Here is a 17,613-nt window from a genome sequence, read left to right as displayed (position 1 = left end):
CCTGGCTTGTGCGAGTCTTTTTTGCGTTTATCATGTTGACTGAATAAAAACAGACGCTATGCGGCAACAAAAACGAAATGATAGGTCTTCTAAATGAAACACGTTAGGTTGAAATTGAAATTTTATTTTGTTGGTAATTATTCATTTCCAATTGTGCCTTTATTTGCTAAGTACGTAGCATGTCAAATACTTGCACTCGTCTTCAGCGGATACAAAAAAAGATTCATCATGTATAATCCCTTTACGGCATCTTCTCATACTTTTTTTATGATCCTGGATAGACGGGAATGTAAACCGTAAGTTTATTAATCCTAAGAGGCTCGTGTGTCAGAGACCGACACAAGAGAGTCTATACTTTGTTTTGTATTACCTGAAGATAGAGCGTAGCCCCCCGAAACGCGAAGTGATTGATGAAGAAACAGCGGAGTGGCGGGTTTACGGCGTTTTATTCTCCATCGGCAAAAAACAGAAGGGACTCCCAAAGGGAGCCGAGTGCTCCAGGCGGTCGCCGGGACGCCCGGTGGGTCCCGGTCTCTAGAGCGCATGCGCGGGTGGGTGCTGTGGTGGGGGGCGAAACGCCGGCCCGCAGCTGGAGCACGCGGCTGCATGCGCTCAGTCTGTTGTCGGCTGTGGGCATGAGAGGTCGCGCCGTTGAGAGACGCCCCGAGTGACACGCGAGACCGTGCGACGTGTTGAGTGGCGAAGCGACGCCGCCATGGGGGGCGTGCTCGGACGACGACGGCGCCTCTCGCTGATCCTGGCCACACACTTGCCGCTGCTGCTGTGCGCCGCCGCCTCCAACAGTGGTGAGTAGTCCCATCCTTCAACACGGCGTTGTTGTTAGTTCATGAAGAACGCCTTCTCACATGATGAGCACAATGCACTCGTTGTGCCGATGGAAATGCATATTATGAGGCTGCGAACCTGCTAAATGGCTTACCCTATCACAGGAAACATTGTTGTCAGATGTACTTGGAAGCAAGATTTCTGCGTTGGACAATTATTTAGACCTCAACTGGTACGAAATATTCTACTGGTACCGATCACTTCACTGTTCATTGTAGGTTTTATTTCAATACATGACAGCTCGTTGCGAGCATTTTCTTTTGTCTTAATTTATCAAGGCGGACACACAGCGTCTTTGTTGTTTTCTACAGACATAGACACAGCTTAATACGAACTAAAAGTATGCAAACAAGTTGATGTGATAGACCGATGTCGTCCAGTGTCGTACAATTACTGGTCGTAGGTTGTGTTCCAAAAATGAACAGCACAGAGACAGAAGTGATGACACTTTCTGCAGGACCCGACAATGATTTTTCAGGACAATGCTCGAGCACGTACAGTGCAAGCTGTTACTGATTTGTTTGACTGATGGGGCTGCTAAGTGCTATACCACTCCCCTGACTTAAGCTCTCATACGTTCAACACGATTTATAAACTGAAGGAAACACTTCACGGCATTCGCTTCAGAACTGCTACAAATTCGTCGGGCAACAGACCGCGCCGCTCGAACTGTCAACTGGCACTGCTAAGAGTATCCTACGACTTCCACATCGCCGGCAACGAGTTATACACGAGCTGGTGACTACTTTTAAGGTCAGTAAAACTTTGGAACACTATTTTGTACGAGCTGTAAATAAATAGTTGCCACTATTAAAGTTCCAACCCTCTTATTTCCTTTTTTGTGGATCGTAACGGCTCGTTACTAATTCTTCGTTTGGAACTCTTCAAGATCAGGGTTTCTGATGCATACAAAACTTCTAATGTCAATGGCCTGATAGTAATAAATATTGTTTTTTGGTTCATACAGGCTTCTTATTACAAAGATTCGATTCCATTAGGAAGTTTGTGCGCCACCATCACACAAGAAGTACTCTAAGCAAGGGAAACCCCAGCATAGATCGTGTAAATTTGAAAATTTTTTGTTGTTGTTATTATTGTTGGATATCGATTTCAATCAGAGTGATCACACTCAGTGCAACACTAAGTCCCATGGACTCATATAATGGAGCACATGGGTATTTATCGTGAAGAACATGCCAACAACCAGGTAAGGTTCAAACTAAATCTTAAATCTCACTTGCTAGTTGGCAGGTTTTTCACGATAGATACCCATGTTCGAACTTACATTTTGTGCATGAATATATGAGTCCACTGGACTTTGTGTTGCACTGAAGACGATTACTCTATGGTTGAAACCGATATGCAATAATAATAATAATAATAATAAAACGGTTTCAGATTCATATGACCAATGCTGGAGTTACCCTTGTTTGCAATCTCATTACAAAGGTCTTCTTGCAACACTGCTCAGTTCATTGTGACTTCTACGTGTTTTGCAGTTATGGGTCCACACATCCTCAGGATTCCTTGTTCTTATTGAGCTGTGTTGCTGCTTATAGGTGCAGTATATAATAAGCCAAGATGAATATTTTTGCGGTATTCACCCACCTAGTTTTCCGCCGTTGCCACCAAGATACTTGTTGGACAAGATAGTGTAGACACCAGAATGGATGTCTTTATATTTATACATGTTGATTCTATTTGTAATGGAGATAATGCATTTTGTAGTTCATTATCTGCAGGGTACAATCGAGACACGATGCCCGCGAGCGAACTCACTTTGATGATGTATTCCTTGGCCTCAAGACGACATTTAATTCAATTACGCTCTGCAGCTCAGTGAAAGAAATAGGAGCTTACCGAGTACCAGACCAGGTTTGTGACTAGATGTAGGACTTCCTTGCAGTTACACATCGCCCTTAACGGGACAAAATAGACGGATGTAAACGTAATTTCAGGAGTAAAACAAGAAAGCATGCTAGGACCATTCATATTCACAATAAGATCTAAATCATCTAGTGGATAACATCGAAAACTCCATGAGGCTGTTCGCAGATGATCTGGTCGTCTATAGGAAGGTAGCAACACGAGAAGATTAGAGAATCGCAGGAAGACCAGGAGAAGATGGATTATTATTGCAGGGAGTGGCTGTAGCGTATTCCGCTTGAATAGGCGAAGAAATCCACTACACTGGTGGCGACAAATCACTGTAAACAGTCACTATCGTAAATTACCTGTGAGTGACCATCAGGAGCGACCGGTATTGGAATGATCACACAAAATAAATTGCAGAAATAGCAGATTCCAGGCTGAAGTTCGTTGGAAGCTTCTATGGAAATGTAATTCATCCACGAAAGAAGTTATTTACGGAACACTTGTTCGACGGTTCTCGAGTATTGCTCATCGGTCTGGGATTCTTTCTCAGTTGGTTTAGTAGACGACATAAACAAAGGGCGGCGCCTTTCGCCACGGAGTCATTTAGACGGGGCAAGAGCATTACAAAGTTACTCAACAAACTCCTAAGGCAGACGCTTCAAGAGACGCGTTGTGTATCAGAGAGAGCTTTACTGTCAGGAAATTCCGAGAGAGCACGTCCCGAGAAGCCTCGGGGAACGTTTTACTTTCTCCCATATACGTCTCGGAAAATAACCATACGGAAAGGATTGGAGAAATTAGAACTCATCCAGAGATTCACCATTCTTCCCACACGCCACTCGCGAGTGGTACAGGGAAGGGGAGAAGCGGCAGTGGACCAGAGGTACCCTCCACCACACACCATACGGTGCCTTGCACAGTCTACAACTTGTTGAACCGCTAGAGGAAATAACAAACGCGCAGAGCGATCTGTGAACTACATTTCTGTGGAGCGCACAGAAATTTGTGTTCGCCGGAAAAGCAAACAGCAGGTGGCTCGGACTGAGCAGCTGCGAGCCACGGACCCAGTTGCGAACAACGAGCTCGCGAATAGCTAACAACCCGTTCGGCTGACAAATGTTCTCGTACCTTTAGAGGTACAACACCAGTTTGGTGGGAAAGGAGTCAGCGCCGCACAGCTGAGAAATCGTCTTGGCGTTCGCCTTAATTAACATACAACTCTTCAGGAAATATGTCTCGCTACTATGAGACTTCATTGGTGCTAGGGCAGCAACACCATGTCACTACATTTGTCATTTATGATATGTTGACTTCTGACAGAATACGGAATATAGGTAAAAATGGTTTTGTCGTCTCTACTTTCTTAAATGTTCTCTAAAAAAATGAAAATGCTTCATATAGTTTTTGTTGCCTGTCTGAGACCCAAGATACTGGCGCCTCGAGATCTAAATCTCGTAACAGGTTTCAGAGTATTACGGAACTGTCATTGCCATATGAGGAAGATGAAAATTTGAAAATTGACCCTAAAGTGTTGTTATATTTTAGAGTAATTAAGTACAGGGTGTTTGACTAGCACAGGTAAAAAAGAAAGCTGCCAGTAGAGGATAACCAAACAAGGTAACAACAATCGTAACAAACGTAGGTCCGGAGACCAACCCCATCACGACGTATACGCAGGAGTACAATCATGGCAGTGTAATATCACTGATGACTTCTAAGTGTACGTTTATTTCGAAACACCAAAAAGAGGTCTCAATTACAAAGTGATAAACTGCTCTCATATGATTATATCATCATTTAGAGTATCTAAGTACTAGCGAACAGCGTTTTGACGAGTTACCGGTCTTGGCTCGCCAATACTTTAGCGTGCCAGATCCACCGATTCGAGTCCGTTGGTCTTTTGTGTGGGGGCATTTAAACGCTGTGGTGTATTACAGCCCTGTTGATAATGTTTATGAACTCCCGGAACGCATTGGGGATGGTTGTCAGTACGTCCGGAACACTCCTAGAATTTTTGAACGAATATGGGCATCAATGAGGGAGACAAGATACGACCTGCCGTCACAGGAACAGGGCCATGTTGAACCCTCTTGTAATGTGTTTGTTCTCAAGTGCATATTTGCAGTTTGAATCCTCGGGGGCTCTGTTATAATGTGTCAATAAAATTCTTCTGGACTGTTGACAGTACTGGCAACTGACCAACGTTTTAGCCAGTATTGCATGTGGTGTTCCTCAGGGTTTCGTGCTGAGCTGACTTGTAAGGTGTTCATGTACTTGAGGTAATACGTCGTATCAGGGAAGCCATTTGTTTCCGCACCCATGTTGTTCTCCCGTTTGGTTTAGAATCAAACACCCCGTATAAAGGAGAAAGAAGCAGATGAAATATCAATAACAAACCCATACACTAGTGTGAAATTGCGACTTGACATACCCCGTAAAGCAGCCATATTACCAGGAAATGTCAGCGGATATTTTCCAACCGTGTTTGGGAAATACGTCTACTCTTCGCACAACTTGTTTCATATTAGTAACACTTTATTTATACTTGAAGATGATTTCGTTGATGAAGCAGGTTAAACAGATGGCAGCGTGCGCTCTCGTATTGTTGCGAAGTGTTTTTGTTTCTCCCGGCCAAACCGGTTTTCTGGCATTTAGGGCTCATTCTCTGTGGATGCATTCGCGTGTACCTCGGAGACTTCTATTGTGGAGCAGTTTTCTAAAACAATACCCCAACAGCGACGAGTCTCGTGAATGGAATGTCGAATCTAGTATATTCAACGAACAGGACGCCCACAGGTTTCTAATTAAAGTGGATAATATTACCAGCCTACGCGCGGATTACTATCAAGCCGCCGAAATTGGTAGTGGCAGTACTCAAGCTGTTTCAAGCGTACTCCGCGGTGGTTCCCTCCGAATACGCTAAAGTACTGTGAAAGCGCTTTGCCTGTAAACGACCACTGCGTTGTCGGACCTTACGCCACAACGAGTGCAAAGATCACCTGACAGTCCAGAGATTTTTGTCGAAAGGAATAAGCTCACACCCACGGTGAGAACCTCGTTCTATAGTTGACGAGATCAGGCCGTCTGTAAGGTGCACGTGTATTTCGTAGTATCTAATTGCGTGTTTCTGTCCCCTTATGTCTGTCTTCAGTAAACAAATAGTCCCAACATTCGTCTGGAAGTACACAACTTAAGAGATTGTAATGAACTGATAACGTTTGCGTGAGCTGAAAATTTAGATAAAATCTTTGACATGAAATTGCGTGACATTGACAATGAATTACGCAATCGCTTGGAAGTCAGTTCTATATATATATATATATATATATATATATATATAAAGGAGATTCCTTCACGCTTAATTGTATTTGAGAGATATGCAAGCTTTGCAGGATGGCATAATTTTGCTGAGACATTGGATGTGGTTTACAAAGACACAGGTCCAACGTGTGGAGGCACAATATGTGTCAGGTATCTCAAAACAGTTGAGAAAGTATTTTCAGAATTTTAGTAGTGCCACACAGTCGCAGGCACGGTACAATACGTTTTTCAATAAGCACCAGGTTTAGGATTCTCTATATTACCAAGAATGAAGTCCTCAGATTAGAAAGATCATAAAATAGGGATGTAGTCTTTCAGCTTAATCTGTATATCGAAGGACCAATGACGGAAATAGAACAATTCAGGAGTGGGAGTAAAAAAATGGTTCAAATGGCTCTGAGCACTATGGGACTCAACTGCTGTGGTCATCAGTCCCCTAGAACTTAGAACTACTTAAACCTAACTAACCTAAGGACAGCACACACATCCATGCCCGAGGCAGGATTCGAACCTGCGACCGCAGCAATCGCACGGTTCCTGACTGCGCGCCTAGAATTGCGAGACCACCGCGGCCGGCGAGTGGGAGTAACATTCACAGTGAAAGGATATCAGTGATAAAATATGCTGATGATATTGCTACCCTCAGTGGAAACGAGGAAGAGTTGTAGCATCTGTTGAATGGAATGACAAGTCTAATGAGAATACACTATGCATTGAGAGTAAAAGACTAGTACTGGAGCGTCTGAGATGTGGTATTATAGAAGGATGCTGGAAATTAGACAGACTGATTAGATAGGAAATTAGGAGAGGGACATGTGGAAAATGCTGACAAGAAGAAGATGGGCCAGGGTGGTAAGATATGTGTTAAGACATGAAGGAAAGATTTCCATGGTACTGGAGGGGGCTGTAAAGGGTAAAACTGTTGAGGAGGACACACACGGAGATATATTCAACAAATAATTGAGGTTGCTGGGCGCATGTGTTACTCTGAGATTAAGAGGGTGCACAGGGAAGGAATCCATAGCTGTATGCACCAGACCGTTCAGTAGACTCACGAAAACAAAGAAGGGTTTGTCAAACAAGCGAAGAGACTTACCAACAAGGTTTGTCAAATTTATCATCACTTTTGAAGCAGTTGTCACGCTGTACGAAATGTTTTGAGACTAATTACCGCTTGATCAAAAAGTCAGTATAAATTTGAAAACTTAATAAACCACGGAATAATGTAGATAGAGAGGTAAAAATTGACACGCATGCTTGGAATGACAAACAAACAAAAAAAAAAGTATTGCTAGACGCGTGAAAGATCTCTTGCGCGCGTCGTTTGGTGATGATCGTGTGCTCAGCCGCCACTTTCGTCATGCTTGGCCTCCCAGGTCCCCAGACGTCAGTCCGTGCAATTATTGGCTTTGGGGTTACCTGAAGTCCCAAGTGTATCGTGATCGACCGACATTTCTAGGGATGCTGAAAGACAACTGTTGGGTTGGCAGAAGAGCCAACACCGTGTTACTAGAGGAGGCCGAAATGCACGCGTTTTAGCTCACACAGGCTGGCGTAAGGAGGGAAGAACTATACTGACGTGAGGTCTGGAACATGGTAAGGAATGAGAATTCAGAAAGCGGGCGTAATAAGTTTGATACTTAACTTTAATCCATTAATGATGAACGTCGCTCTTGACGGTACATGATTCACAATATTATCTGTTCAGATTATAGTAACTGAATATGGCGCCTTGCTAGGTCGTAGCAAATGACGTAGCTGAAGGCTAAGCTAAACTCTCGTCTCGGCTAATGAGAACGGATGTAGACAGTGAACCATCGCTAGCAAAGTCGGCTGTACAACTGGGGCGAGTGCTAGTGAGTCTCTCTAGACTAGACCTGCCGTGTGGCGGCGCTCGGTCTGCAATCACTGAAAGTGGTGACACGCGGGTCCGACGTATACTAACGGACCGCGGCCGATTTAAAGGCTACCACCTAGCAAGTGTGGTGTCTGGCGGTGACACCACAACAACATCCGACGCCAATGCCTCACCATAACTCCGGACATGCTTTACAGTGCTGTTCACAACATTATTCCTCGACTACAGCTATTGTTGAGGAATGATGGTGGGCATATTGAGCATTTCCTGTAAAGAACATCCTCTTTGCTTTGTCTTACTTTGTTATGCTAATTATTGCTATTCTGTTCAGATGAAGCGCCATCTGTCGGACATTTTTGAACGTTTGTATTTTTTTGGTCTAATAAAACCCCATGTCATTCCAAGCATGTGTGTCAATTTGTACCTCTCTATCTACATTATTCCGTGATTTATTCAGTTTTCAAATTTATACTGACTTTTTGATCACCCGGTATATTGAGGCTAAAGTTCTTCTGCCCGTGTTTGCTTACAAATAGATTTTTTTGAGAGCAAAATACAGTCCTGAAAATAAAAACAAAAATGGTGTTTTGCACAAGGTGGACCTTCTCCAAAAACAAAACTGTTTTGACACTGGTAGGAATGACTACCAACGCAGACAAATCATTTCTTGCATTGACTTTAGCACTGTGTGCAAAGAAGAAAAACAAAACAATACGCTGGGCCAGCTTGTGAGTGAAATCGAGAGATATACACAACCATGAAAATCTGCCAAAGGAAATATTACATTCAGAACCTAATGATTGCATCAACTTTCTCCGAATGCACAGCCAAACTCTTAATGACTTGTTAGAATTACTTTTCACTCACACCGAAAAAGAAGGCACACTTCTGCGGAAATCTGCTATCACCTACGTGATCCTCTGCTCAAAGGTCATTAACCACGACGTGGAAACACGTGGAACCCCAGACCTCAATCCCCTAAACTTTGTTATGGGGACACTTGAAGGAATTAGTCTACGCCATGGCAATCAGCGATGTGCAGACATTACAGTGTCGCGTTTTCAGTGCTATCCAGCAGGAACGACGACGACCAGACGTACCTGAAAGGGTGCGTCATTCCTTACGCCGTGGGGGACGGAAGGGTGAAAAAAAAAAAAAAAAAAAAAGAGGCTTTGAGCACTATGGGACTTAACTTCTGAGGTCATCAGTCCTCTAGAACTTAGAAGTACTTAAGCCTAACTAACATAAGGACATCACACGCATCCATGCCCGGGGCAGGATTCGTACCTGCGACCGTAGCGGTCGCGCGGTTCCAGACTGCAGCGCCTAGGACCGCTCGGCCACTCTGACCGGCGGAAGTGTGCACTGTCATGAATGGACACCACATTGAACTCCTCCTGCAAACACGTGATTATCGCTGAAAGTATGCATTCCGCGACCCATCTTTAATAAACTCATTTTTCTTGTCTCGATGAGTACTACCACCTTTCAAAGTATTCGGCCTTTTTTTTTTTTTAGAACATCCTGTATACATCGTCCGTGGAAGAACCGGGTATTTTCGATTTTTATTTTTCATTTCATCGCTCTCTCGCTTTTATGTTGTGCGCAAAATATTGATTTTCTTTCTAACGTCTTTCTGCATAATATACGACTGTTAGAAATGCAACACTTCCGCCATTTTGGTAATTACTAGTGCTCTTTTATTTTTATCGTTGATCACGAAACAGAGATAAATCGTAACTTTTTTTTGTGAAATCTTATGGGACTTAACTGCTAAGGTCATCAGTCCCTAAGCTTACACACTACTTAGCCTAAATTATCATAAGGACAAACACACACATCCATGCCCGAGGGAGGACTCGAACCTCCGCCAGGACCAGCCGTCCAAAATCGTAACTCTTTCTCGCTAAATATGCGCAGCGGAACATTAACACAAACAATGTCCACCTTGTCAAATCTTGCGTCAATCAGAACTTCTCTCGAACACGTCAAACGCGGTTTATGTTTGACAAACACGCAAAAAAAAAAAAAAAAAAAAAAAAAAGATAGAAACGCGTACTGCCAAATAATTTGACAAACTGGTGAACTTTGAAGGGCGTTAGAATTTCGGGACCCCTTGTCTCTCCAATATGCGCTCGAGCTTTTAGGGCTCGTTACTTGTGTACCCTCTCCTCTACCCCACCCAAGTGCAGTGCAACGGCCCGTTAGACGTGAGTGGGAACTGACTCATTACCCGGCGCGGAGCGGCGCCACGTCTCGCGGCAGAACAAAAGAATGGCGCCGGAAGTTGTCTGCGGCGCAGTGGCGCCTCGGATGTGCGTGGCCGGAAGTCGGGCCACCTGCTGCTGGCCGGCGCCGGCCAATCGCCAGCACACATCTCTGGCGCCCGCCCCTGACCCCTCATTATGTCTGGCTAGAACAAGAATAATGAGGCAACGTGGGAAGTCTACCACCCTCTGGGTTAGTCAGGTGTGCATAGAACGACATTTTGTTTCTGTTATATTGGCTACAGATACGCTGCCTTTCTCTTAATTAATTCTAAAGACAAGGTAAAAGGCCTATAATAACCGATATTTATTAACAGGGACATTAAAACGAATGAATAATCAACGACTCGCGCTTCGCCGTGGTCTGCACTGACTGCAACCGCCATGTAGCACCGCTGCTCATTCGCTGTTGGAGAACTGGTTATTCTCCGTGTTTTACTGTCCATGTTAACACATATCTATGAAACGAATATCGGACTACACTAAGTTGGGACCGCTCTATACATCGGGCACGTAAAATGCAGCTTTAAAATTATTTTTATTGTTACAGGAAACAAATAGACGCTTTCTGTCGACACGGAGCGTCGCATGAAGGCGTGACGAACCTTATTTATTTGGGATGATTCCACCTCAACACAGCGGAAACGAAATTAGGGTCTGCTGAAACATCAGGGAAAATGTGCTTGACAGCTCTCAGGAAGGAAACCCAGGACACTCAGCACGTCCCTGCACATTACGTGGTGCGGGGTATTTGGACCCAGTGCCAGCGATTTTCTGTCCTGTTGCGTTCGCGTGTTGAGTGAGGGAAAAGTGACAGCCTACAGACAGACAGGCGGATCACCATCGACAGTGTCGTATGCCCCCACTTCAAAAATGGTTCAAATGGCTCTGAGCACTATGGGACTTAACTTCTAACGTCATCAGTCCCCTAGAACTTAGAACTACTTAAACCTAACTAACCTAAGGACATCACACACATCCATGCCCGAGGCAGGATTCGAACCTGCGACCGTAGCCGTCGTGGGGTTCCAGACTGACGCGCCTAGAACCGCTCGGCCAACCCGGCCGGCGCCCCCACTTCATGAGACACTGCGGAGAGGTTTGACATTTAATCCAGGACATTGGTACAAGGTCTGTTGGTCAGGAACTTTACGTCATCACCTCTCCTCCTCGTTGCCGTCCAAATAGTGGCAGTGTAAATTGCATCCGCCACCAGGATTCGAACCGGCTTAGCTCCGAGTGGAGTGCTACCGCACAGGCCTGTGGTGACGGCTAGCCACACACCGTACGGTAGCTCGTGGAGTAAAGACGCAGAAGTGAGTCAGTCTCAGTACAAACAGCGTCTCGATTCCGGCTGATAATGACCAATCTAGAGTACTATGACTGTACAGTGTAGGTACCGCGTGCGTAGATCATTTGTCCATTGGACTCACGATTATAGCCGTGTGACATGTGCGCCGCGTAACTACACGCGAACAAACGCGTGACGATAGCAGCGGGGCCGCATGTGGAGAGAACTGTTTGTTGTTCGGGGCCGTCATAAAAACAAACAGACGCGGAGAGGATCCTCTGGGGCAGCGTTCAGCTGTGGCCCGGCCGCCCGCAGGTGGCTGGCGCAGAGTGCGTGGCGTCTGATTTACAGACCAGGTCGGCCGGCGGTATGCGACCGCCTGCTAGATGCCCGGACAGATATCGCAGCCGCCGAAAACAATTCACTCGCCCGGCCCGCTTCACGGCCAGCGCCCTAGCCGACGGCCACGAGCCCCGCCCGCCCTTTGCGAATTTGATAACAGTTACTTAACTCCGACGTCGTGCTGTATTGTTAGCTCTCCCCTTCACTTAACGCCACTGACCCAGTTCCTCCACTCCCCAACAGTGCAACAGGACGCAACAGTTGGGCGGGAACAAGAAAGAGATATGCGATTGTGGAACATTGAAAGCGCGGTACTACCCGATCACGCTGTTACTGCACTTGGCCTTTATCGGAACTGGCGATGACGTTACAGTAAACAGGTCTAGTAGAGACTACGAAAAAACGCGCCATGCTGTCAAAGTTTTCAGGTCAGCCACCGAGCGAGGTAGCGCAGTGGTAGCACACTGGACTCGCATTCGGGAGGACGACGGTTCAATCCCGCGTCCGGCCATCCTGATTTAAGTTTTCCGTGATTTTCCTAAATCACTCCAGGCAAATGCTGGGATGGTTCCTTCGAAAGGGCACGGCCGACTTCCTTCCCCATCCTTCCCTAATCCGATGAGACCGCCGGCCGAAGTGGCCGTGCGGTTAAAGGCGCTGCAGTCTGGAACCGCAAGACCGCTACGGTCGCAGGTTCGAATCCTGCCTCGGGCATGGATGTGTGTGATGTCCTTAGGTTAGTTAGGTTTCAGTAGTTCTAAGTTCTAGGGGACTGATGACCTGAGATGTTAAGTCCCATAGTGCTCAGAGCCAAATCGGTATTCACGCGACAGCATGCGTACCTAATACGTTCCAAAACGCTGTGCATACAAAATGGGAAGTGGTCAGCACTCTAGACTCGCATTCGGGAGGACGACGGTTCAATCCCGCGTCCGGCCATCCTGATTTACATTTTCCGTGATTTCCCCAAATCGCTTCAGGTAAATGCCGGGATGGTTCCCTTGAAAGGCCACTGTCGACTTCCTCCCCCTTCCTTCCCTAATCCGATAGGACCGATAATCTTGCTGTTTGGTCCCCACTTCCAAATCAATCAGTCAATCAAAAAACGATTTTCCGGTGCTCATATCTCGGGTTCTGTTGGTGATATAAAGGTAAGGTCAAGTGTTGTGGGTATCCACCAGAGGGATCGTCTTAGTATCACTAGCTACAGTACAGGATAAAAGTATGAATATTACACACTCCCTCCCGTTTAGACAAATGGGTCAAGTCGGCTGGTTCTTTTTGAGTTTGATGTAGTCTACGGTGGGTTTGATGGGGCTATTAATTCATTGGCAGTTCCTCGAAAAACACCATAAGAGTTTTCTAAATAAATTTTCACGTTACCGGCAAACCAAAACTAAGCTGAGGATCCCAAGACGGATATGCACAGCAAAGGGCTGAAATTTTTACGATATATTCGTAAGATCCAGATAGATTTTCTTGATATATTCATCCGTTTCCATGATTCAGAGGGTCAAAGTTAACCTACTTCCACGAGCGAAATTCGGAATGAGGCGATATCTTAATAATAAACAACAACAGCAAATTGCTCAAATCTTAACGCTACGTTCTCTAGGCATTTTTGTAGAAGAACCATCTCCTCGTTTTCAAAAATGTTTATCCACTATCAAGAAACAACCCAAAAACTTGTTTTTTGCATACCAAAACCCATCCGCAGATTCCGAGACGACTACGCGCAGCAAGTGGCTGTAATTAATACGAAGTAGCTCTGATATCCCGATCTTGAAAAAAACTTCAAAAATTTCTTCATATCTTTACCCGTTTACGAGATACAGAAGTTTGAAGTTACTCTACCTGTACACGTAAAATACGCACATAAAATTCGGAGTGAGGCGAAAGAGTAATTTATAAAGTGACATAGTACAGAGAAATATGATGTAAAGTGTCCCCGTTGTCATCTAGGGACCACATGATGTAGTACAAAGCACATCCGAAATTTTATTACACGTAAAATTCGGTCTGAGGTGCAGAATTACTTTTACCTTACTTCTGTTTCACAAAAGTAAACTATCTGAAGTTTACTGACCAATACATTTCTTTTCATGTAAGTCACATGCCATGCTGCAGCGAGGAAAAGAAGGGGATCAGCGGAGAAATCCTCCTACAGGAGCACAAAAAACGTGAATATGTTCCTCTTTATTTAAAAGACTCTCACTGAAGAGTGGGATAGCAGTAGCCTCATTCTGCCTTCCTCAGCAACTTTAAAAAGTTTCCCCAAAATTTTGCCATGCGGACAGATTCGCGCTTTTTCAAGCTGAGAGAGAATAAGACCGTAGCAATGGCAAAGAGATGGAAAATAATAAATAGTGGAAGGTAGTAGATAGCAGTTGTGCTATAGAAAGAGCAAAGGAGACAACGGTAGTATGAGAGGAAGATAGGAACACATTGGCTGTAGAACATAGTTGACAGAGACGGAACAGCGGTGGGGTGAAGGTGACTGCCGGGGGGGGGGGGGGGGGGGAGAGGGTGGAAGTAATGAAAAGAAAGAGAAAGTGGTAGTAGAAGAGAAACACTGAAATGTGAGATAGCAAAAGGGAGACAGTAATAGTAAAGGGGGGATACTGCAGTAGTACGGCGGAACGAAGGGGACTGTGGCTGTGACGTAGGAGACAATGACAGAGAGACACAAAGAGATATTGGAAATGGGTTGGTTGAACGAATGACTGAGAAAGGGCAACTGGAAGTGGATGGGTGTGAGCGACTTAGAGCGATGAACTAGTGGGTATGAGCTTGTGGAAGTTTGAAGTAAGTTGCTAGTTTAAAAGAGCCCGAACATCTTCTCATGCCAGAAGTTTTGGGATAATTTTTAAAGGTGCTGAGGAAGACAGAATGAGACGGCTGGTACCCCACCTTTCAGTCAGAGTCTTTTAAAGAAACAGGAACACATTCCCAGTTTTTGTGCTCTGACAGTAGCATGTTTTCGCTGGTAGGCCTAATGTTGTGGTCGGCAAGTAGAACTTCCAAATAGTCACGCATAGAGACCTGATATTGTTTGTTTATGCTAACTCCGATCAAATAATCGAATCAGTCACAGCTATCAGATGTCTGGCTTTATCCATCTGGACAGTTTTAAGTTGCAGCAAACATCTAAACATACGTGGCAATCAGTCAATTAGAATGGAACTAACTGAGCTTTGCTCCACTTAAAACTACTTTAGTCATTCCTTCTCTGCAATATAATGTGTAAATCGAACAAGCAGCCGTCCAAAGTGGCCGAGCTGTTCTAGACGCTACAGTCTGGAACCGCGCGACCGCTACGGTCGCTGGTTCGAATCCTGCCTCAGGTATGGATGTGTGTGATGTCCTTAGCTTAGTTAGATTTAAGTAGGTCTAAGTTCTAGGGGACTGATGATCTCAGACGTTAAGTCCCATAGTGCTCAGAGCCATTTGAACCATTTTTTCGAACAAGCAATGAAATGTACTGTTGTATCACCAATTAGCGTCAAACACAAATCTGGCATAAAGCGAATCCGGTACCACCGAAAGTAGTTGCTGTTATTGATGTCGCTTGCTTACGAGCAGCAATTATAAAGCCTCGTCACAGGGCCTAGAGCCGCTCGGCCACAGCGGCCGGCACCACAAGAGGTATAAACGGTCTTAGGCCTCATTTCGTTATATGATTAGCCTATTACTTAAAAGCTCTTTACGTTGAGCAGGACTCACTAAAGCTACCCACTGATGAAGGCACAAAGGCGCAGAAGCATATTTGGGTGTTTATAAACAACAGTTGTTTGTATAAAAGGCGGACCTGGAATTCAGTAAGTTTTTTCTACAAACACGGCTGCTGTTAAAGCTTCAACAACAAAATTCTGGATAACGTTTATGAAGACATTAGGGGATCACTTTCATCGTACTAGAGACAGCCGTCGAGGGCAAAAAAGTTGGAGGAAAAAACTGTTATCGGAACATGTGCAACAGGTAGTTTAGGAAGTTGGGTGTAAGTACAAGAGAAGTAGATGATACAGAAACTGAACAAAGGCGGGGCAGAGTTTGTCTGCAAGACGGAATTATATCGAGGTCAGGGGCACTATGGGCAGCGGAGAGAGGGAATATCACAAAGTGACAGAATAAAAGATCATTACGCGAGATGAAGATGAAATGGGAGATATGATACTACGAGAAGAGTTTGACAGAGCACTGAAAGACCTAAGTCGAAACAAGGCCCCGGGAGTAGACAACATTCCATTAGAACTACTGACAGCCTTGGGAGAGCCAGTCCTGACAAAACTCTACCATATGGTGAGCAAGATGTATGAGACAGGCGAAATCCGCTCAGACTTCAAGAAGAATATAATAATTCCAATCTCAAAGAAAGCAGGTGTTGACAGATGTGAAAATTACCGAACTATCAGTTTAATAAGTCACAGCTGCAAAATACTATCACGAATTCTTTGCAGACGAATGAAAAAACTGGTAGAAGCCGACCTCGGAGAAGATCAGTTTGGATTCCGTAGAAATATTGGAACACGTGAGGCAATACTGACCCTACGATTTATCTTAGAAGAAAAATTAAGGAAAGGCAAACCTACGTTTCTAGTATTTGCAGACTTAGAGAAAGCTTTTGACAATGTTGATTGGTATACTCTCTTTCAAATTCTGAAGGTGGCAGGGGTAAAATACAGGGAGCGAAAGTCTATTTACAATTTGTACAGAAACCAGATGGCAGTTATAAGAGTCGAGGGACATGAAAGGGAAGCAGCGGTTGGGAAGGGAGTGAGACAGGGTTGTAGCCTCTCCCCGATGCTATTCAATCTGTATATTGAGCAAGCAGTACAGGAAACAAAATAACAGTTCGGAGTAGGTATTAAAATCCACGGAGAAGAAATAAAAACTTCGAGGTTCGCCGATGACATTGTAATTCTGTGAGAGACAGCAAAGGACTCGGAAGAGCAGTTGAACGGCATGGACAGTGTCTTGAAAGGAGGGTATAAGATGAATATCAAGAAAAGCAAAACAAGGATAATAGAATGTAGTCGAATTAAGTCATGTGATGCTGAGAGAATTAGATTAGAAAATGAGACACTTAAAGTAGTAAAGGAGTTTTGCTATTTGGGGAGAAAAATAACTGATGATGGTCGAAGTAAAGAGGATATAAAATGTAGACTGGCCATGGCAAGGAAAGCGTTTCTGAAGAAGAGAAATTTGTTAACATCGAGCATAGATTTAAGTGTCAGCAAGTCGTTTCTGAAAGTATTTGTATGGAGTGTAGCCATGTATGGAAATGAAACATGGACGATAAATAGTTTGGACAAGAAGAGAATAGAAGCTTTAGAAATGTGGTGCTACAGAAGAATGCTGAAGATTAGATGGGTAGATCACGTAACTAATGAGGATGTATTGAATAGAATTGGGGAGGAGAGGAGTTTGTGGCACAACTTGACTAGAAGAAGGAATTGGTTGGTAGGACATGTTCTGAGGCATCAAGGGATCACCAATTTAGTACTGGAGGGCAGCGTGGAGGGTAAAAATCGTAGAGAGAGACCGAGAGATGAATACACTAAACAGATTCAGAAGGATGTAGGTTGCAGTAGGTACTGGGAGATGAAGAAGCTTGCACAGGATAGAGTAGCATGGAGAGCTGCATCAAACAAGTCTCAGGACTGAAGACCACAACAACAACAACAACAACAACAACATAGGCGAGGAACAAGATCGGTATAAGAACGTGGTCCACAGATGGCGGTAAGTAAAAGGAGGATCTGCTGTATGATGTGCGCACAGTGAGACACGGCTTGCGGGCGCCCACCTGACAG

General features: G+C 44.6%; 1 protein-coding gene across 1 annotated transcript in view; it reads left to right on the top strand.

The window, feature by feature from the left end:
- The first annotated feature begins 630 nt into the window (after positions 1-630).
- LOC126473756 (BMP and activin membrane-bound inhibitor homolog) overlaps positions 631-17,613 on the top strand; it is a 283,624-nt gene continuing 266,641 nt past the window's right edge. Inside the window, exon 1 of the mRNA XM_050101012.1 lies at positions 631-806. Within this exon, the coding sequence (XP_049956969.1) occupies positions 716-806 (91 nt within the window). The 5' untranslated portion in view covers positions 631-715. The remainder of the gene's footprint in view (positions 807-17,613) is intronic.

The sequence above is a fragment of the Schistocerca serialis genome, chromosome 4 (assembly GCF_023864345.2).
Source record: "Schistocerca serialis cubense isolate TAMUIC-IGC-003099 chromosome 4, iqSchSeri2.2, whole genome shotgun sequence".
NCBI classification, from domain to species: domain Eukaryota; kingdom Metazoa; phylum Arthropoda; class Insecta; order Orthoptera; family Acrididae; genus Schistocerca; species Schistocerca serialis.
This window is presented reverse-complemented; position numbering and strand designations above follow the sequence as displayed.